Here is a 22,819-nt window from a genome sequence, read left to right on the forward strand (position 1 = left end):
CAAACGAAAACATTTTTCTGTCTAATGTTTTATCGGCATGGACTAATGTTACTCATAATCTAGAAACCCAAATCACCAGTAAAACTATTTTATGGAACAATAAAGACATAACTTCAAACAATAAGACTTTTTTCTATAAACATTGGTTTGAAAAAAACATTAAATATGTCGACCAATTGTACGATTACAGAATAAAAGACTTCTATTCTTTTGAGAATATATGTTATATATACGGAATACCTTCGGACAATTTCCTAATGTTAACACATTGATTAAAAGCATACCCACACATATTAAATCTACAATTAATACAAATAACACACCATGTACTCAAACATCATTCACGGAAAACATACTTGCAAAACTAAACAAAACAAACAAAATATTTAAAAACTACAAATTAAACACCCTGCAGAAAACTCCAAGATTCAAAATAAATGGCGAAGCCTTCTTCGAGAACAAGAATTTAATTGGAAACAAATATTTATCATGCCATATAAAACAACTATTGATAGCACACCGAGAAATTTTCAATATAAATATGTTCATCGAATCATAGCTACAAATAAATACCTTTATAAATGCAACCTATCGAACACAAATTTATGTGATATATGCAGCGAGCACATTGAAACAATAGAACACCTTTTCTGGAAGTGCAAACATATTCAAATTCTATGGAACCAGTTAACAACATTTCTAGAGAACCAACAATTAAAATTAAAACTGTCTCTTTTAAATATCAGTTTCGGTGTGAATAATTTTTAACTACCAGAAATTAATAACACTGTGAACCACATTATCATATTAATGAAATATTTTATATTTAGCTTCAAATACAAAAAACAAATACCTACTTTCAACTGTTTTATAAACTATTTAAAACTAAAGATCCAAATTGAAAAGGAAATAGCCCTCAATAATGATAAACTTCATATTTTTGAACAAAAATGGAAACGCATAAACTTTCATAACCCAGTCCAGTTGTCTTCTTCTTAACTCTACGCAACTCATCTATAGGATTGATTATTACATTTAAAAATAACAGCATACACCACATGCAACCAAAGCAAAAAAAAAACAAAACAGTATATCCTAGCATATCATGTATAATATGTGTTTGACATAATTACTGTTGTATTATACCACTTTTGTTCTTGCTTATGCACATATTTACATTGTATGTTTTTATATTGAATAATAAAAAAAAATTCTGTAAGAAATATTCTAAATATAGAAATTAATAAACTAGACATCCCTAATTTTGGAATTAAATTGATCCAATTTAGAAGGATGGGAGAGTCCACTAGGCATAAATGGGTTAATGTGGACATATACGGCGCGTTCTGGGAAAATTCAGCTTAATGCATGTGCGTACAGTGTCGTCCCAGAGTAACGTGTGAGGGCTAATCAGGGAATAAACATTGCGCAAACAATGGATTTTATTTCAGAAAAGACCTCCTTTAAAATGAATCAGGGGCATAAATATATACATACATCTGTTTGCATAGGTCCCTAAATGAATATTTCATTAAAAGCGGTAAGAATATAAAGAAATGAAACACACATCCATGGTAAGAAAATGGTAGAAATCTGACCCTTGAAAAAAATTATTTGTACAACATAAAAAATACTAGAGCAATTACTAATTTGAGTGTGCACAACTTCACACATAAAATCATTACCGTCCGATACGGCCGCCATGTAGTTTGGCCAACCCGCCACATTTCAGTTGCAACCCAGCGAAACGATCATTGGGCAAATCTGACACGCTACATGGCGATCCACTGTCACCAGTAGTTTGTATAGTGTATGAAAGAAGTAATATGCTACTATGGGATTGGGCTAGCGAGTGATTTGCTCGTAATGAGGTAACGGTATTTATATGTGGTGATGGTATTAAATCTTTGTCGCACTGTAATTGTGACTAGCACGTGTGACAGTCACCCCTGTCAGCTACTACGCAAGCTGGTAAACAGTTGATCAATTTGCCCCAATTTTGGTGGTCATTTGTAAGTTGAATTGTCTATGTTTATGCGTTCGGTCAGCTCTGTGCGATATCGTGAGTTTCATAAAATGGTTATGCATATCTCCAAAAGTTTTGAATTATCTATTGAATCCGTTGGTTCAAAAAACGCTTACAACGTATACGTCCATGTGGAAGTTTAACTGAAATGATTATAATTGTATTGCGTTGTTTTGTTTCATTAATTTTAAATGGACCAGCTTGTTTTTATCTCTTAATTACTATTGCGTTCGGCCCAAATTAAAAAATCCGGAGTAAGTCCATTCATATACTAGTATATGGCTGAGCAAACAATTATAGTTTCTGATTGTAGGAAAGAAAGTAATCCAAAGTGAGAAGTGGGTGCTATAATGAATTTTCACAGCGAAATCCCATAGTATGTTTATAACCTGATACAGTTAATGAATACCCACCAATATATAAATACAGGTATTTTGAAAACAAAGAAAAAATTATTCCTTGTAAATTCATAATTTTCCGATCTGTAAAACGCATTTGAAAAAATGATATCTCGAGAATATGCCACATAATTTAAATTTTTTTTGTTTGTTTGCAAAATAGTTACAAATGACGCTGTTTTGGGGCGTTTCTTATAAATTGATGTTAACCACGGCCATTTCATTAAATCAAAGTTGAGAAGCGTCATGACCTTTGTGATTCCGACAGCGCTTCTTTTTGTATTTACCGCTTTCCGACAAATATTATTTATGTTTTAATTATGAAGATATTAATGCGTATAAAATATGAATGCCCCGTTCACAACAACCGTCGGAATACTAGATACGGTATTCATAAATCAACGCTGTTGGTCAGTACGTAGTCACGAAGTCAGACAAGTTGACAAACCTCATAGCTACGGCACTATACGGTGATTAGTAAGACAATGTGCGACTGTCAAAACAAACGGGGTACGTTTACCGACATATGGTTATTACAGTTGTATTCCTCGTTAATTAATAATCACATTTAGCTAGTAAACACTTAATGTCTAGTTTGATGCAAAATAGATACCAAGTCATTAGATTTTGACCACACATCAGGTACGAAGGGTTTACATGCGCCTCACGATTATATGTGTCGTGTTCTGTGAAAATGGGGTTTAAAGCATGTCCGCACAGGCTAATCAGGGACGACACTTTCCGCTTAAATTGTATTTTTTGTTACAAGGAAGTCCCTTTTTACCGAAAATCTAGTTTAAGCGGAAAGTGTCAGGTTTTTAAATCGTCAAAAGATGCATACAATCGATATTAAAGACATTGGTAATTGTTCGGTTTTGCATAAACTACCACGAAAATGTGCGAATCTGAAACATTTTTTTTGTAATTTTGTCAATTTACCTAAATATAAAAAGGCCCCTTTAAGAAGTGTAAAAGACAACACATGCACACCTTCTAATAGTTGTCCACACCAAATAATGCACTCAATCAATTGTAAAATGTGTCGATCATTTAAATGCAATTTCAAAAAAAGTATAAAAAAATTATTTCAAATAATAAAAATGTCTGATAGTACAACATTATAAATATAAAGAGTAAGAGCCCGATTTAAATTCATATGTTTATAAAGTATATCGGCACTTCAAGTATTTAGTTCCATGGCATGTTTATAATCATCAACATCATTTATACAGTCCTGAGATGATTCATGGGTACATAGTAAAGGTAATAATAAAGTCGCACGATGGCTGGAAAGCGAGAAGCGGAAAAATAATACCTCTACAAAAATTACTGACATTACAGTAACATTGATGTTGTTGCTCGGTCTGCATGTGCTAAAAAAACATAGTGTATATGTGTTTTTATAAGAGATTTATATTGCTGCATTATAACCAGCTCGCATTGTATGTGTTGTACAGCGTGCATTCCGCACATTGTCATCAGTAAATGCGTATTCTACATTTGACGAAAAATATTGGACGATTTTAAGGACAAAATAACTTTTTATCATAACTTATTATAATATATCCGTTTGCTGGAGCCCTTTTCCATCATTATGAAAATTTCATTCTGAAACTTGGTCAGAAAGTTAGGTTGTGACCAACAACACCTTTTCGTACTAATATTCACTTTTTTTAAACAGTTCAAGCTCTATAGACTGATGATGATAATATGAAAATGAAACACAATGCAAACGCAGCGTATGCTATCAATATTTATTCATTATCATACTCATAATTTTATTAATGTCGTTTTGTTAAATAACAATATGTTATTTCATCGACTGCAAATACGTATAATACGTATCTGTAAACCCATTTATGCCTAGTGGACTCTCCCATCCTTCTAAATTGGATCAATTTATTTCCAAAATAAGGGATGTCTAGTATATTTATTTCTTTAGTTAGAATATTTCTTACAGAAATTCCTTTCAGCTAACAGCACAGACCCTGATGAGACGCCGCATCATGCGGCGTCTCATCTGGATCTAGGCTGTTTGCCAAGGCCATTTTTTCTAGACGCTAGGCATAAAAGGGTTAACGGTGATTTCTTCTATACGATAACAATACCTGGTAAAATCCATGGACACAATCAATGTATTCTCAGTCAGATCAAGTAATGTACACAATAAAAGGACCACATTGTACCAACGGATATATATCTAAATTCATCATCATAAATAACATATATACATATCACATTCAAATAAAATTATTTAAAAACGTTAGTCTAATCTATGCGTCAATTAGCCTGCACGTGCACGCGCTCCGATACCAGCGCAGCAGCAAACGACAAACCGGAAGTTGCGTGCGACGGTCTTCGTCTCTTCAGATCGCCTGGCAGCCTCCGCCTCTCGTTTTGTCTTGCGCCATTTTACACGACGATTTATGAACCAAACCTAAAACAAATAAATACATTGAAAACACGTTCAACAATCTTTAGGCAACTGATTGTGTGAGTGTAATTTTGTAAAACAAAATCGTTTGAATGTTATTACTAAAACGCTCAAGAACAATAATTTGCATTACCAAAAAAAGCGTAATTTAATTAACATTAAATGGCAATTACATGGCAATTATTTACGGTTTACTCTTTTTAAAACTGTTTTGCTCTAGTGTGCTTTGTCAGCGAACTGATATTATTTGCTACAAAACTTGAATTCGATTATTTATTAATATCATACGAGAGATTTATCGGATAACGAAGCAAGCGCTGAATGTTATAACTAAAATGCATGTAACATGTGTCATGAGTATACATTCTAGTAACCTATAAAATGCACCGCGGACTAATAATATGCAACATTAAGTATTAATTATCATAATTTAATCCGTTTAATGAAGTAAATAATAAACCAACAGCCGTGAAAGCGATATTTATGTCTGCGCATGCTATAGTGTTCAATTTAAATATCATCCGAAAGTGTTTTAAACGCGTTAACCCATGCATGCCTAGCGTTTAGAAAACGGCCTTGGCAAACAGCGTAGACCCAGATGAGACGCCACATGATGCGGCGTCTCATCAGGGTCTGTGCTGTTTGCTTAAAGTTATTTCTGTAAGAAATATTCTAAATATAGATTTAAATGTACTAAGACATCCCTAATTTGGAAATTAATAGAACCAATTTAGAAGGATGGGAGAGTCCACTAGGCACAAATGGGTTAAACTTTAAACGTGGAGAATTGTATGGTATTCATAAGCAATCAACGACTTCATATACGGGTAACATTAAATTCTAGTTTAAGAAAACACTCCATGTCATCCTTTAAAAAATAAATTCACTTTTATTAATTTTAAAATTAACAAAACTATTGTAATCCAAATGGTTTCAGTTCCAAGTAATTTATAAAAATGTTTATATTGGTTTATTTTAGTATATATGACGAGATGAATGGTTGTTTATTTTAAGAAATATTCCATTTATGTTCACTACAAAGTCACGCAATGTATCTTGGTCTCATCGGCAGACATTGTATTTGCATGCGACCCATTTTTGCATGACGCGAGTCAAAGAAGCTTATAACTGAAGTAGGTGCACATGTAGCGCCGTTAAATGTCGCATCGCCGTTATATGTCGAAGGCTAAACATGGCAAAACATCCGATGAGTTAGCACAAGATTTAAATATTTTTTTCATAAATAAAGTTGAAGGTATCAGAAAAGGTATCTCTGAACATGCCCTATCTCAAGCAAATTCAAAACAGAGTCATGATAGTAACCCAACAGCAGAATCATGCAGTTTGACACATTTCCGTCCGACAACTGAGGAAGAAGTTGAAAAAAATCATTATGCAATTCCCAAATAAATCTTGCGAGCTTGACCATATTCCAACTTGGCTTCTGAAAGAATGCAAAACTGAACTGCTACCAATACTGGCAAAAATCATCAATCTTTCGATGGAAACAGCAAGTGTGCCAAGATCCTTTTAAACATCACGTATAAGACCTTTATTAAAAAAGCCCACCTTAGATAAAGAAACACTACAAAACTATCTCCCAGTTTCGAATCTGCCATATGTTTCAAAATTATTGGAGAAAGTTGTCAGCAAAAGAACAGATGAACATTTGACAGAAAACAATTTAAATGAAGAAAACCAGTCTGCATACAGGAAGTTTCACTCAACAGAAACAGCTTTATTAAAAGTTCAAAACGATGTCCTACAATCATTAGATAAGAAAAAGGTCACTGTCTTTGTTATGCTGGATCTCTCGATATTGAACAAGTAAAAAAAGAACATATCCTTTAGGGACCTGGTCGATTTTTGCAGCGAAACGCTGTAGCGTTTTGAAACGTATACATTTTTTCTCTTCTCAGAACCGGGGCTTTTTTAAAGGTAACACCTACAACCTTGTTAAACGTGCACGTTTTTCACAATTTTAAATACTGTAACGGATTTTCGCGTTTTTTAAATACATGTTACGGTTCACAACGAAAATCGGGCCTAAAATACGTTTTAACCCGTCACAGAAGTTTATCGTCAAACAATTATCTGCTTAAATACGTTATATGTTTTTAAAAGGAATGCCCCAAAGCGGTTTCTACAGTATTTTTACGCTTTTATACAACTGAAAAATGAAGTGCATGAGAATACTAAGAAGAACTGTAACGTATTTTTACGAACTTTGTCAATAGCAAATAAACCTCTGTAACGTATAAAAACGTAATTTTGAAAAAAATCAATACAGATCAATAATAATTATACACATGATCCGTTGTATTAGTTGATCTTTTTTGCAAAAACGTTGTCATATAAACATTCGAAATGCAGAACTTTTTTAAGTTCATACCACAAACATGACAGAAAATCATTGTTTTCAAATACCACTCAACTATAAATGGTCGAAACTATATTTGACAAGTTTATAGTCAACAGACTGTATATTGAACATTCGAACGTCGCAATATTATTTTATTTGTTTGTCTTTGATTAAGTTTCAGTTCTTTACAAACATTGATACTTGTATTATTTAAAAAAAAGTGTCAGAGCTCCGACGCTTAATAGGGGTCAGGTTTTGAAACAACGAAATTTGTATGCGTTCTATAACGTTGTAGTCGTTCACTGTAAAAATCGCCCCTGTATTGAGGAGAGAAAAAACGTGTACGTTCTAACACGTTACAGGTGTGCAAAGGATATCAGTCTTCAGTCAGTTCATCAGTATGCCAGTACAAACTACGGCATATGCAAATAGTAATACATTAACTAAGATAACGATACACATACTACAGTCATGTAACTAACATACAATATTCAATACCATTTTATCGTAATTTGTGTTGCTGCAATAATGTTACAGTTTTATCACATCTTACAACCTTTGGCCAATCTTGATAACAGCAGTCCATTTAGCACAGGGAAATCAACAACTGGTTACTCGAGCCAAGAATTATAAGAATTGTTTGGGTCAATATTGACCACAACTGACCATTTCGGACAATACTTACCGCAACTGATATTTATGGAAAATACTGACCACAACTGACCATTTCGGACAATACTTACTAAAAACTGACCGTTTTGGTGGAACCTCGTCGGGTACTCTAGATCTAACCATAAAGTTGATGTCATTTAACTTCAACTTTTCATTTTTTACATGACTTACAAAGGTGTGCGACATTTATCGTTAAAGTTGCGACATATATCGGCAGTTGAAATTTTTGCGACATTTATAGTTTAAGTTGCGACATATATCGTTAGTAGGATTTGCGACATTTATCGTTCCTTGCGACATTTATCGTCAACGTTGCGACAAATCTCGTTGCCTGCGACATATAACGGCGATGCGACATTTAACGGCGTTACAGCGCATAAACATGAAGGTTTAAGCCGACGCGATATCTTGACATGTCTAGTTATGCAAGTAGTATGCATGTATTTTATTCGCAAGTTGTTTGTAGCTTTTAGTAAGAAAACTGGAATCTTCCATAGTGTGGTATCATTATATTAAATTACGCGTTTCGCATCCTTTAAATCTAAAAAAATATAAAAGCCACTGCAATCCACGTGTATTTGTACGCCCCCCCCCCTCTACCCCCTCTAGAGACTTGTATGACCTTCTTAATTCATTAATCTTGTGTGGTTATACTATTTTTTACCGGAAACATGCAACATATAATATCAATAAGTGCTGCTTTTGTCTGCATTAAAATAATTAATATAGGATTGAATATATTTAAGCAAAATAAAAGGAACATAAGGATAAACTACTAGGAAACGACAAAACAAACAATTCGCATATTTGCAGTTGTTAGTTTTCGCTTAAATTTCGACCGACGTTTATTGGTTTAAATTATATTATTTACCATTTATATTGCGCCATTGCGTCTTAGATGTTTAAAGAATTGCGTGCCATTCACCGAGGAAAGCGTTTGAGTTTTCGCTTAACTACAAAGTTATCCGCAGCCATAAATTTAATCGATGAACGATAATCGAGCTTCATTTGGGACTTATGCTGTATCAAAATGAACCATTTTCTTTAAAATTGTAGCACATCAGCTCAAACATTATTAACCTTATTCACCGTAAGAGAGTTTTGTGTGTTTGATAGGTATTAAGTAATGTAGATTATAATATCTTCAGATGTTGAGATATGCTCGGGTGATCAGACTATGCACAACTATTTGCGACTATTAGTAGAGTCGCTGTGCGTGACAGGTGAAACTGTTTTCAGAATAGATGCTCGTTTTTATTACAAGATTTTTATATGTTTCAGTTTTATTTAAGTTTAAGGTTAAAACACAACATTTTTCTAGATATTCGATATCATATAATGTAATTTTCGAGTAAACGCAAAAGAAATATATTTTAGATTTACTTTGTAGCCTTTGCATTATTTTGTTATATTTAATAGTTGAGCTCCAACCTTGTATAGTGAAGCACAAAGACATGCGTTTCAATAATGCATAGAATATCTCGTTTGTTTATGTTTGAATACTAAATTTATTTTTTTTGATTTTGTATACAAAGCAAACATTCTCAGAGACAACTGCGTTCAAAAATATTATTGGAAGGACTATTATCGTTCTGCCTGATGTAGACGCAAAAATAGTGTTTAATATTGTTACAACATTTGCCAAGTCGCTTGAAATAAAATGTCAAATTCAACATTTTAATATAAAATTCAAGAGCAAAAAACATATAGCATATTTTTTCAATAAAAAAAGTATTTCACCGAACATCGCAAACGAAACCTTCAATTGAGCCGTGCTCTGAGAAAACTGGGCTTAATGCATGTGCGTAAAGTGTCATCCCAGATTAGACTGTGCAGTCCACACATGGGGAAGACACTTTCCGCTTGTAAGGTTAGTTGCAAGGAAGTCCCTCCTTACCGAAAATCAAGTGAAAGCGGAAAAGGTCGTCCCTGATTAGCCTGTGCGAACTGCACAGTCTAATCTGGAACGTCACTTTACGCACATGCATTAAGCCCAGTTTTCTAAGAACTCGACTCAATTTATTCCGTCATAGAGACAGAGAGCGAAATACGTCGTTAGTTATGATCACGGCTGTAAAATAAATGTGATTTTACGTGGCTAGTAGATGCTATCTCAAAAAAGTTAACGTCGTATCGACTTACATCTGCTGGCGTATAAAAGTAACTTTCGTTCCTGTTGCTTTTTAATGTTTAATGAGTGATCTTAGTTAATGTTACAGACGTTGTTTGCAAGCATCGGCTGCACTTTTAGATAACTGTTTAAATTAATAAGCATACAAAATACGTGCATAAAAACGGATTTATGCGATAATCGGCTTGTAAATATGTCTAGCTAACAAACGCATAACGACTCTGTCAATAGTCATAAATGAATTTATAAAAAAAATAACATATTACTGATTTTAGATAAATGAAATTCACGCTAATTAAAATTAAGCACCGTTCAAGAGATCCTACATTAAAATTCCATAAACTGAAGCCACTCTTCCATACGAGAGCATTTCATTACCTTCGTTTTTACCTTACATCAGTGAGCACTGTTATGTTTTTAAAATACAGACTGGTGATATTATTGATTATTTATTTGATTTTTCCACCTGAGGCCAGACAAATTAATCTCATGAAGGATATGGATTTTATGTTATCAAATCAAGTTTTGACAGGGCTAATTAAAAGTTTGAAAAGAGAAGGCAAAGATAAAAGCTCGTACAAGGAACCAATCAGTGAAGAAGACATTGCCAAACTTTAAAGCAGTGGTGTTGTTTCAGATAAAACCCCAGAGACACTCCAGAACAAGGTTATCTTCGACATTATGACACAATTTGGTAGAAGGGGACAGGAAGGTCTTACGCATCTGAGAAAAGATTCTTTCGTGGTAAAACAATATGGGAAAATGTAGGTGCTATCTGTGCATGGCATACAATGAGGTGGATAAGACACATCATGGTGTTGATGGGAAAGAAAAGGCAAAACAACCGCATTTATGAAAATCAGGGACCAAACTGCCCTCTCAAATCCTTTGAAAGGAATGTTACAAAGTAAAATTCTAAATGCAATAGATTGTTCCAACGACCGAATCATAGGGCTACAGAGAAAGATGCGACATGGTATTACGACTGACTAGTTGGAGTGAACACCTTGGGAAAATTCATGTCAACATTTTCTGAAAATGCAAATCTCAGCAAAATGTATACGAACTACTGCTTGTGGGCCTTTGTATCATCTCATCTGCACAAGATTGAGTACTCCGACCAAGCAATTTTGGCCGTTACGGGACATCGCAACTCGGCGAGCCTTACATCATATATCAAGCCGGATGATGATGAACGCCACAATGTGAGGAGCACTGCACTACATTTTGCAGGATATGCTAGCAGTAACAGATGCCATAGTCAAAAGGAACTTACCAAAGTTGCTAGTCATGTTCATCCATCCAATCATTCCTTCGCGATCACACAAAGCGATGCTAAGTTCAACAACCAATGCACATTACTTTGTCATCTAATTCTCTTTCACAGAGTCGTACACTGCAGATGTTCACTGGAAACATTTCCTCTAGCACTATCAACCTGAACATTCACAACTATGGCAAGTGGACGGGGCAGACAAAGTCAATTATACTGCATATCACACACGTTCGTTAGTTCAATAGTTGTTTGAATTTGAAACAGATAATGCATCATTACCGGTACTCAGTTTTATACACACATTGATAGATCCTCAAGGTTCATTATTTCCTGCTGTTTCCAAAATGGTTCCTTGTTTATTATGGAATTTTCTATGTTCCGCTATTGCTTACATGGTCAGTCTATTTTAGACTGGCATTCTGTTTTATCGCTAAAAATATTGTTTCTAATTCTAAAATTGAATTGCACGTAAATAAATTTGCAATGGAGTTTAATTTGACTACATGCTATTAAAACTGTTTATTAAAATATGAAAAAATAGTTTGTTTTCAGTCTTACTGGGAGTAAAATGTAATAGCCGAACGGTCACGTGATTTTTTTTTTACATGGTGCTACTTGACAAAAAACAGTGCCGCACAATAAAACATTTGTTTGTGGTGGAATTGTCGTAGGATCGAAATAATCGACGGGTAACCGTTGTTTATTGAGGTAATAACCTACGGTATGTCGTTCCGATGTTTGTTATCAAACCACGCGGGCGTTAATTCGTTCGCATCGGAACTTCATACCGTTGGTAAATACCGCAATAACCAACGGTTACCCGTTGATTTTTTCTTAATTTTACAGAACAGCGTATTCTCGAATGACCGAATACAAAGAACTATATCTCCTTAAACCAATAAAAATAGTCATTTTCGTATAATTAAAAAATACTGTACTATAAAATGTTATACTTGCTGTTATTTAAATTATGCAACGTGAACACAATAACGAAATAAAATTATGTTCATGATCATTTGTTGTTTCCAAATACGAAAAAAAATATCAGAAGGGGTAATCACGTGATGGTCAAGATGGTTATCCCATGCCGCGACAGGTCTTTTCCATAAATGGGTTAATATTGGTTTCATGCGCTCAAGATCAGAGATACTAGTACACAATTTGTTTACGTTATTCTGTGACAGCCTTCGTACCACACACGTTTGCGAAGATATTTGACATGCTGTGGTATTTTTTTGGTAATGAGAACGGCGAGTTTTTTTCTGATTACTCCTTAAATGTGCTGCATATAAAGTTTCTAAGATTTCATTTTTAGAAGAGATTTATTTGCAAAATGTGACTACCGATGAAAATGATTCTTGAATCCTAATGTTAACGATCGAAAGATAACGATGCAATTACAAAAATGCGCTGGTATCGCTTGAAATACCGTAATATCAGTCGGCTGATATTTTACGCAGGTACACAACATCTCGCGCGCGCAATGCGTGATAACGCGTGCTATTTCGCATACATTTACAATATCAAAGAGCTCGGCGTCTTTCTGTGATGGTGTGGCGAAAGCGCAGACTGTTGTGTTCAAAGTTCAAGATCCTTTGACTAATACCTACAGCGCAGCTTGTTTGCCTCCGAAAGTTTTCATTTGAAATTCCTTTTCTATGACTAACAGATATTTTCTTAAATACGTACTGTGGTAATCAATGATATATATTATTTACGAATATTGAATGAACAAAAGCAATGCTATATTTGTGTCAAAAATTATCGCGAACATTTCATTTTATTTTCCTTAAAATCGGTTCGACCAAGAATATTATCTATGAAAACTGGACCACAAAGACCTGTGCATTTGGGCAAAGAATGAAAGATATCGCGGGCGCAAAAACAGCCAATAATTCTGCAGATACCTTATCAACAATCACACTGTTTGCTTAATTTAAGTATTCCGTATTCGTTCTTTAATAGTGATGATAGATTTACACAAATACTAAGGGAACAACGTTCGAATTTAATAAATTATTAATTTCCAAAACGGATTAAGGGCTTTGTAGTTTGCCCTGTAAACATCATAATGTTGTACCTTTCGCAAAGTGAACTATGATTTTCATTCATATATCTAGACACAAATATTTACTATTTACAGATCCTATTTGTAGTTTTCTTTCAATTGACCGATGTCTTTTGACTCTACGTGTCGATTCAACAGTGACCACCGACGGTTTTTGTCTCCTTTTGTATTTGACTTCTTATTGTTGCGGAATCTTCAAAGTGGTCTTAACAGTGTATAGTTTAGCGGATTAATTTCGTAATTGTCCCCGCAATTCATCCGGGATGGCGCGTGCTTTAAATAACACGGATATATGCCACTGAGATTGTGTTTATGTTGTTATAATTTGAAAAGTATTTTTGTAGTAAGCAGTACAAGTAACAGCTGCAAAAAAATAAGAGGTAATTAAATATTTCTTTAAGAATCATCGAGACCATCAGCAGCAGTGGCAAAGCATGTGCACAGTTTAATTATTCGTAACGAATCGTTTATCAGTGTGCAATTGTGATTAGACTACTGCTACAACTACTACTACTGCTACTGCTACTGCTACTGCTACTGCTACTGCTACTACTACTACGACTTCTACTACTACTACTACTACTACTACTACTACTACTACTACTACTACTACTGCTTCTACTACTACTACTACTACTTCTACTACTACTACTACTACTACTACCACTGCTGCTGCTGCTGCTGCTGCTGCTGCTGCCGCTGCTGCTACTACAAATAATAATATTAATAATAAAAAAATATAAAAATTATAATAATAATAATAATAATAATAATAATAATAATAATAATATTGATGATGATGATAATAATAATAATAATAATAATAATAATAATAATAATACTATAAGTATTATATATTATTATTATTATTATTATTATCATTATTATTATAAATAAATAAAGATATCATACAGACATTACAAAGCTCAAAAATTGTGATACTGAACTGTTGGTAATTAAATATGTTAATTGCAGTATTCTGCCGACCAATGACACTTGTTTGTTTACTTTTCAGTCCGCCATTCTAGTCAGGTGTGACACTCTCGTGCATGAATATGCGAATCAGATTAGTGTCATCCCATCACGTGACCATTTGACCCATCATCAACCGTTGATAGAGGGAAAATGTCTCCGAATGAATTAATCGTCAAGGAGTACAATTCTTGACTTGAATTGATAAAGTCCTTATGAGCTTTGTATGTTTGTATTCTCATAGTTATATACAATACTAAATAATTTATGGATATCTTATTAATTTTAAAATTGTGATATATTATCGTTTTCGTTTAAAGACCCGACTCTATGATTTAAAGTACATTTAAAATAAATTTTATCAATTAATACATATTGTGAGAATTAACATATAAACATCTTAATGCTTACTCAATTCTACAGGTTTAATTGTACAAACAGCATTTTGTTTGCTTTATCATGAAACATAACAGGATGATTAATTATTGTTCAAATATGCCTGAAAAAATCTATACCATTATTGTCCAGCATAGAATTACACAAGTAAAAAATGTACTATTCGAGTAGTGGCCATTTTCGCATTGCATGGTCATAACTTCAGCTACGTTCGGACAAAAATGTTAATATTTTAAACAAAGAAATTTTTAAAATTTTATAAACATATTTCATTTAAGCAATACATATATGATCTAAACGCCAATACATATTTGAAAGCGACATCTTAAAATGGCAATTTAGTAATATCACGGCATCTTTTTGCAATTCAGAAATTTATTTAATAATAAAACCAAACTAACAAGCGGTCGCAAAGCACGCCAATAGAACGGATTATGCAAAGTTGTAGGCACTTACAATACAATGTCTAAGCTTTTTTTCAGCTTTACCAAAAATATATATATTTCCCCGTATAAAGCTACGATCGTTTTGAATTATGTGTTCTTTAATACTTAACCGCAGTTTTACTCCAACCGCATTTTATTCAATCGCGAATTTTCATTCGCCTGCTTACCTCAGACAGTCGTGTGCCGTAGTTTACATATGCTCCGCCTATTCACGCGCCGTGACAATCAAAGCGTGTGCGCAACGTTTTATTGACACTCAATGGACCAATCAGAAATGAGTTACCTGCCGCCGCAGCCCGGGATGATGTTGTTTAGCGGGTTGGTGATGATTTATTCACAAAATGTATCACCAGGTTGTATATAAATATTACGCGTTAACCGTGGGTAGCAGTTCGACATTTTAATGACACGTTTGGGAGGTAGACAGTGATTATTATTTCCTTTAATAACGGATGCAATACACTTTATTAAAGGAACTGAAAACAACTTAGCATAAAAATACAATATATTTATTAAGAAAACGTGGTAAATTTGAATACATTTATTAACTCCTCGATCAAGTGTTACATCTTTAAAGCGCTTACGGGTGATATTTTTTTGGAAATTCTTGCAAACCAATTATGACAACGTTTGAGCCGGAAGTGATCAGTAGCGCCCCGGAACTGCGGTACGACACGGCGTTCACAGGAAGCGGCTACACGGCGTCGGAAGCCATGGTAAGCGGTCTCGGGTACTCCGACTACGACTGGAAATACGGGCATGACGCGACTGCCGCGTACAACGCACGTACCATGTATCCCGTGCACGAGAGTGTCGACCAACAGGGTCACTGTCTTGGATATTCTAGTGTGCCGCATAATGACATAGAATTTATGTCGTCGCCATATATTCAGACAGCGGACATGCCGTTTTCGACTGCAATGGGGCACATTCCATACGGTGGTCCAGAAACGTACTATGCTCAGCCGTATAACACCATATCGCCGTCTTCAATGTCTAGTCATTCGTCTTCGAACTCAACCGGTGTCGGTAGAAACGGCGAGAAACCGAAACGAAAGCGCGTGCAAAACGTCATTCAGCGAAAGGCCGCAAACGTCAGGGAGCGTCGACGGATGCTTCATCTCAACGAAGCCTTTGACGAGCTAAGGAAACGTCTGCCGGCATTTAACTACGAAAAGCGTCTATCTAGAATCGAAACGTTACGTCTGGCCATGACGTATATCGCGTTTATGAAAGACGTATCAGACGGAAAGGAACCCGATACCGTACAGCTGTTACAGATTCAACGGAAGTCAGAACAGCAGTACCCAGATGACAGTGAGGACAGCGAATGAACGTAAGAGACGTAAACGGAAGGATCTCAGTGAAATCACGTTACGTTACGACTAATTGGACTTCCATGCGCAATGAACATCTCCCGAGGTGTTCGACTTTTCAAATGTGCTCAAGTGTTCGTGTTTCGGCATGCTTCGTGCGCACGGGTAAATTGTGGTTACTTACAGTTAACGGGTTAAGTGAAGCCCGATGTTCCGACCCTTGCGTAGGTTTGTTTACGGTAACTTCAACGAACGCTTCTCGTGTACTATTTTTCTAATAAAGAAATATACTTTTAACGGTATTTGTAATTGAAAGAGACTGGGCAGCGTTATACTATAAGTTCATTAATAGTAGTATAGTTTTCTCATATTACTGCAGATTTTACTAGTTATGTTATCAGTCATTCTTATCAACTTGAAGTGCGTTCAGAACAGTGTTTTTAGACCCGTGTGTTCAGGTGAATTCGTGCTCAAGACACTGCGTTGTGACGTGGTGGCAATTGTATTATGTTTTGTATTAATATATGATACTTTTTATCCGAAACTTTTCCGACTCTTATGTGCAATGTGATATATGTGTTCAAGAAGCTAGTTTTTAAATTCTATCTCCGTAATCATTTTTATTTATTATGTTCTGTTGTTGCCGTATAAGTTTCAATGAATCTCAAACGCAGATCTTCCTTTTTCAAGCGTAGCACTTGCTAGGGCATATATTTGTGAACGAGTGTGCTGCGATACGCAATCTACTCATTTGCATTTAATTTATCCTTTTTTTAATTGGATGTACACTGCCATTTAAATTTTCATTTTGATTCCAGCGGAAACCTTGCTTTAATCTCCATGAGGCGTATGATTGATACTGCATTGCATTTAACTTTAATGCTGAACTGTTTATTTGCAAGTTGTTCTTATTATGGCCTTCCGAGTTATGTGATCCCATTAGCTTATTCTAGGAAGAATAACTAAGACTTAGTCCATATTAAAAATTGATAGTATATTTGGGAGGTTCCGGTAGCGGTTAAACTGTATGTACGTATTTCATATGCATTATGACTTTCTTTTGTGTTAATGTTTTAAGCCACTAAAATCTCTGTTTAAATGGCAGTTAAAATGAATGAATTCCATATGAACAAAGATCTTTATTTTGTATTTTTAACCCATGAAAAACTGTGTTCTGATATGTTTTTTTTATATATTTTTTTACATTAATAGATGATTGTTTAAATGATCGCATACAAACATTCCAATGGCAAAGGCTTAAAATTTATGTTCGCGTAAAGGGGTTATATTAAGATCAGTTGTAAAACTCGTTAAGGTTTAAATTCAACACTCCCCAGCACCCATTTGGCTTATGTACGTCAATGTATATCCCGTATGTTTTGCAGCGTCGTGTTTAAAAAAAAAGACTTTTGTAGCTTCTCACATTTCAATAACCGAACTCTTTAATTAATAAGACCACAAAAAACAAATATGTAATGCTGTATTAATTGCAGGCAAAAACTACCCGGATATTAATTTAATGCACATCTATAAACAAACATAGCGGAAGCCCAAGTATGGAACTATAAGGATATAAGGACACGTGACATGGTGTAAACGTGCACGAAAATTCGTGCTCCGATATTTTGGTTCTTTTTGCTATTTCTCTGGACATTTTAGTGACTAAAAGTGTTCTTAACTCTGAACAAGGGATTTTTATTGGCAGTGCTTATACGAAATGAGAGGAAATCAGCGTAAAAAAGGCCAAACTAGTCAGGAAATGCACGACAACAAAGGACGTGGCAAGGACAATGGCGGCCATAATGGTCAAACGTGTCAGGCAAATCAAAACTCAAAAAGAAAACGGAGATCCACAGGTGGGACATTTGACACTATATCTGAAAATACTATCAATAAAGTTACTGTGTCCAAAGATGACTTTATGCGAATGAATACTGATGAGAAATTAGTTACAATTTTCGATTTGTTACACAATACGAACTTGTTATCGGAGAAAATTGACAGCATAGAACATGAAGTCAAGTCATTTAAAATGGAAAGCGAGAGCACGTGCACCAGGCTCAAAATACTGGAATATAAAATCATTGACAATGAAGCAAAAAGCAGAAAAAATAATCTTATATTTCGTAACTTCCCCGAACGTAAATGGGAAAACTTAGAAGATGTTATAGCATCGTTCATAAATGACCAACTCGAACTTGACACAACAAACATGTATATCGACAAAATACACCGTATCGGGTCATTCAATGACAAACAAACTCGACCAATTATAGTCCGTTTCCAAAATGAGCGCGACATCGAAGATATACTGGCTAGTGCATACAAGTTGAAGGGCACTAAATACGGGATAAATAGAGACTACCCTAAGGAAATAACCCAAGCGCGTGCTAGGCTTTGGAATCGCTTCAAACAAGAAAGAGCGAACAATCCCAAGGGTAGTGTCCACATTGGTTACCCTGCCAAATTGATAGTACAAAAAACTGTAGTGCAAGACGAATTCCCAGACTGGAAAATCATTACGCAATCGCACCGAACGGAACAACAAAAAACATCTGAAACGGTAACTAAATCTCCCGTGCATAAGACACCGTCCAACCCAATCTCTACTAGCAATAGGTATGCTAGCCTACCCACGGAATCGGACGAATCCGACACCGGCGACGACAGTGACTCAACAGACGACGCGCACGCGACTGACCAGTATAGTCAGTCTATGATCCAGATGGAGGCCCACTTGAACCGCAGACATCACAAACCGGATGATGCCCTAGGGGCAACCAGTGGGACCCCAAATACTGTTGCACCCCAAAATCGCTAGGACAATCGGGGGAATGTTAACAATACTAACAATGTGACGAACTGTGCACCAAAAAGCGGACCAGAAACAAACTTTGACTCGGTAAATATTGCTGTGCTTAACGTTTGTGGCCTTAAAAGGCGTGCATTATACCCTGAATTTGTCTCATTAGTAAATAGTTATGACATGTTTTTTGCAACTGAGACAAAACTTGATGACAATGACATAATTGAAATTGATAATTACTCTTTTATTAGTAAAACCAGAAAACAAAAATACAAACGAAAATCTGGTGGTATAGGCGCTTTGATAAAAAATAGTATTTACAAACACGTTGACGTAATAGACAGCCAGTCAGAATATGTTTTATGGTTGAAAATTAGAAATGATTATACTCGTATTGGTAGCGACATTGTTATAGGTATTGTTTACATACCACCACTGCATTCGAGGTTCTATAATGATGATGAGTATGAAATTTTTGAAAACGAAGTAGCTATTAAATGCAGCAGCTTTGAACATGTTTACATCTGCGGCGATATGAACGCACAAACTGCAGACTTATCTGACTATACAGAAAATGATGATTTTTTGACAGATTTTTTTAATCTTGATAATGAGACTATAACTTTTTTCGAACAAAAGGCCCAAATGGAAAATTGTAACATACCATTAAGAAGGGTTTCTCAAGATAAAAAAAAAATAACCATGGATATCGCCTCTTAGACTTATGTAAAAATAACAACATTAATATTATCAATGGTAGGTTTGGTAAAGATAGATTTATTGGCAAAATGACATATAGAAACATATCCGTAATTGACTACTTAATATCTACAATTAAAGCCTTTTCAATTCTTAAGGAATTTGAAATTATGAATGTGAACGGACTAAGTTCAGATGGCCATGCTCTCATTAACTATAAAATAAAAGTTGAGGCCTGCATTAACAATAACACTTTTGAAACAAAAACTTTCAGACCAAAATGGAAAGAATCCCTTTGTGAAACATTCATGTCAAATGTAAATGTAGAAGCTATAAATAGCATAGTGAGAGAAATTGAATCTGACCACTTTACTGCAAACCAAAATAATATAAATAGAATAACACATGAAATGTCAAATATTCTTATAAATAGTGCTAAGGAAAGCTTCCCAGAAGTCCAAATAAGCAAAAAACGAAAAGGCAAAAAATATAAACCCTGGTTTGGCATACAGTGTGAAAAGGCTAGGAAAATATATGTAAAAGCAAGAAAAATATACAATAAACATCCAACAGAATACAATAAAATTAGTGCAAATCTAGCATGTAAAAAATATAAGAAAATAATGAATACTCACATAAATAAATATAACAAAAATAGGGAAAGTGTCCTTAGAACCATGCAAACAAAACAGCCAAAAGAATACTGGAAGTACTTAAATAAAGTTAAAGCAAAAAATAAAAATGATGATACGCCACCTCTAGACTTATTATATAACTATTTTGAAAAAGCTAGCAACCAGGACCATGATACTGATGAGTCACATATAATAAATAGCATTGATATAGAAAATGATAACAATATATTAAATGTATACATAACAGCTGAAGAAATAGATAAATGTATAAATAAACTTCAAAATAATAAAGCACCGGGCTTGGATGGCATTGTAAATGAAAACATTAAACACTCAAAAGAAAAGATGTTACCTCTATATGTATCCTTATTTAATGTAATACTGGAAACAGGTATACTACCAGACCAATGGGGTGAAGGGGCCATAATCCCACTGTATAAAAATAAGGGCGATACTGGAGCTCCAGAAAATTACCGCCCAATTACTCTTTTAAGTTGTGTAAGTAAACTTCTCACAGCCATTTTAAATGACAGACTTGGTAAATTTCTTGAAGATAATGAAGTACTCTCTGAAAACCAGGCTGGCTTTAGAAAAAATTATTCTACAACTGATCACATCTTCACCTTAAATTCAATAGTAGAAATACTAAGGCACTACAAAAAGAAAATCTTTGTATGTTTCATAGACTTTTCAAAAGCTTTTGATTCTGTTTGGCGTGTGGGTTTATGGACAAAAAATATTAATTACAACATAAATGGTAAATTTCTCAGGTTAATAAGGAATATGTACTCTAATATAAAATCCTGTGTCTCGGTTAGAACTCAAAACTCCCCAATTTTCTCATGTAACTCTAATGGAACTCAAAACTCCCCATTTTTCTCATGTAACTGCGGCGTGCGTCAGGGAGAAAATTTATCGCCCGTCCTCTTTTCCCTTTTCCTAAATGACCTTGGGAATTACTTAGAATCTAAAGGCCACCATGGTATAGAACTTACAAATCCAGAAAACGATATTGCTACTTTTCTAAAAATAATTGTACTATTATATGCAGACGACACAGTCTTAATTGCTGAAAATGCCCAAACACTACAAAACTGTCTGAATGACTTTGCTGATTACTGTAAAACATGGAAGTTAAATATAAATAAGGATAAAACAAAAGTAATGATTTTCGGATCAAATCAAAATAGAAACTTCTCTTTTAAAATAGACAACACGTCTCTAGAAATTGTTAACTCATACAAATATCTAGGTGTTTTTTTAGCAAAATCTGGTAGCTTCCTAACTGCAAAGAAACATCTTGCACAACAAGCAAGGAAAGCAATGCACCTACTCTATTCAAGAATTAATAACCTTAATTTACCAATAGATCTGATATTAAAACTTTTTGATTACACTATCCTGCCAATATTAACATATTCTGCAGAGGTTTGGGGCTATGAAAGCATTGATTTACTAGAGAAAATACACAATGAATTTCTGAGAAAAATTTTCAATCTAAGAAAAAGCACCCCACTTTATATGATATACGCAGAATTCGGAAGATACCCCATAGATCTCACTATAAAATGCAGAATGATTGCATACTGGAATAGATTAATAACTGGGAAACCGGATAAATTAGCATATCTCATATATAAATACATGTTAAACCTTCCTAACTTTGAATCTAAATGGATAAATTATGTAAAAAATATCTTCACACAAACTGGCAGAAATTACATCTGGCTAAATCAAGATCAAATCCAAAATAAAAATATAAAGTACACTATAAAGGGCATATTACTTGATCAATACCAGCAAACCTGGCATACCTCACTTCAAAACTCAACAAAAGGCCTAAACTATTCAATATTTAAGGATAAGATTGAATTAGAGAAATATTTAATCACACTAACTAAATATGAATCATCTTTATTTATTAAACTTAGAACTGGTAATCACTTTTTCCCAAATGAGACAGGTAGATGGACCAATCAAGACATAAATGAGAGAACATGCCCTCATTGTACATGCAGAGATGTGGCGGATGAATTTCACTACATGCTTATATGTCCCTTTTTTAATGAACATAGAAGGAAGTTTATAAAAAAATACTACTACTGTAGAACAAATACGCTAAAATTTAAAGAATTGTTGACAACAAGGTCCTTAAAGGATTTAAAAAATTTATGTAAATTCA

General features: G+C 34.5%; 2 protein-coding genes across 2 annotated transcripts in view; one reads left to right on the forward strand and one right to left on the reverse strand.

The window, feature by feature from the left end:
• Nucleotides 1–22,819, reverse strand: part of LOC127855332 (oxidoreductase NAD-binding domain-containing protein 1-like) — a 336,546-nt gene that overhangs the window by 242,204 nt on the left and 71,523 nt on the right. The gene's annotated exons all lie outside the window — the stretch shown is intronic.
• LOC127854750 (pancreas transcription factor 1 subunit alpha-like) lies at nucleotides 15,802–16,515 on the forward strand. The gene has a single exon (XM_052389807.1). It carries the CDS (start codon nucleotides 15,802–15,804, stop codon nucleotides 16,513–16,515), a length of 714 nt encoding a protein of 237 aa, XP_052245767.1.

This window comes from Dreissena polymorpha, chromosome 13 (genome assembly GCF_020536995.1).
Source record: "Dreissena polymorpha isolate Duluth1 chromosome 13, UMN_Dpol_1.0, whole genome shotgun sequence".
Taxonomy (NCBI): domain Eukaryota; kingdom Metazoa; phylum Mollusca; class Bivalvia; order Myida; family Dreissenidae; genus Dreissena; species Dreissena polymorpha.

Bases quoted from the DNA above. Each gene is read 5' to 3' on its own strand.
- LOC127854750 (XM_052389807.1), top strand. From the start codon at position 15,802: ATGACAACGTTTGAGCCGGAAGTGATCAGTAGCGCCCCGGAACTGCGG.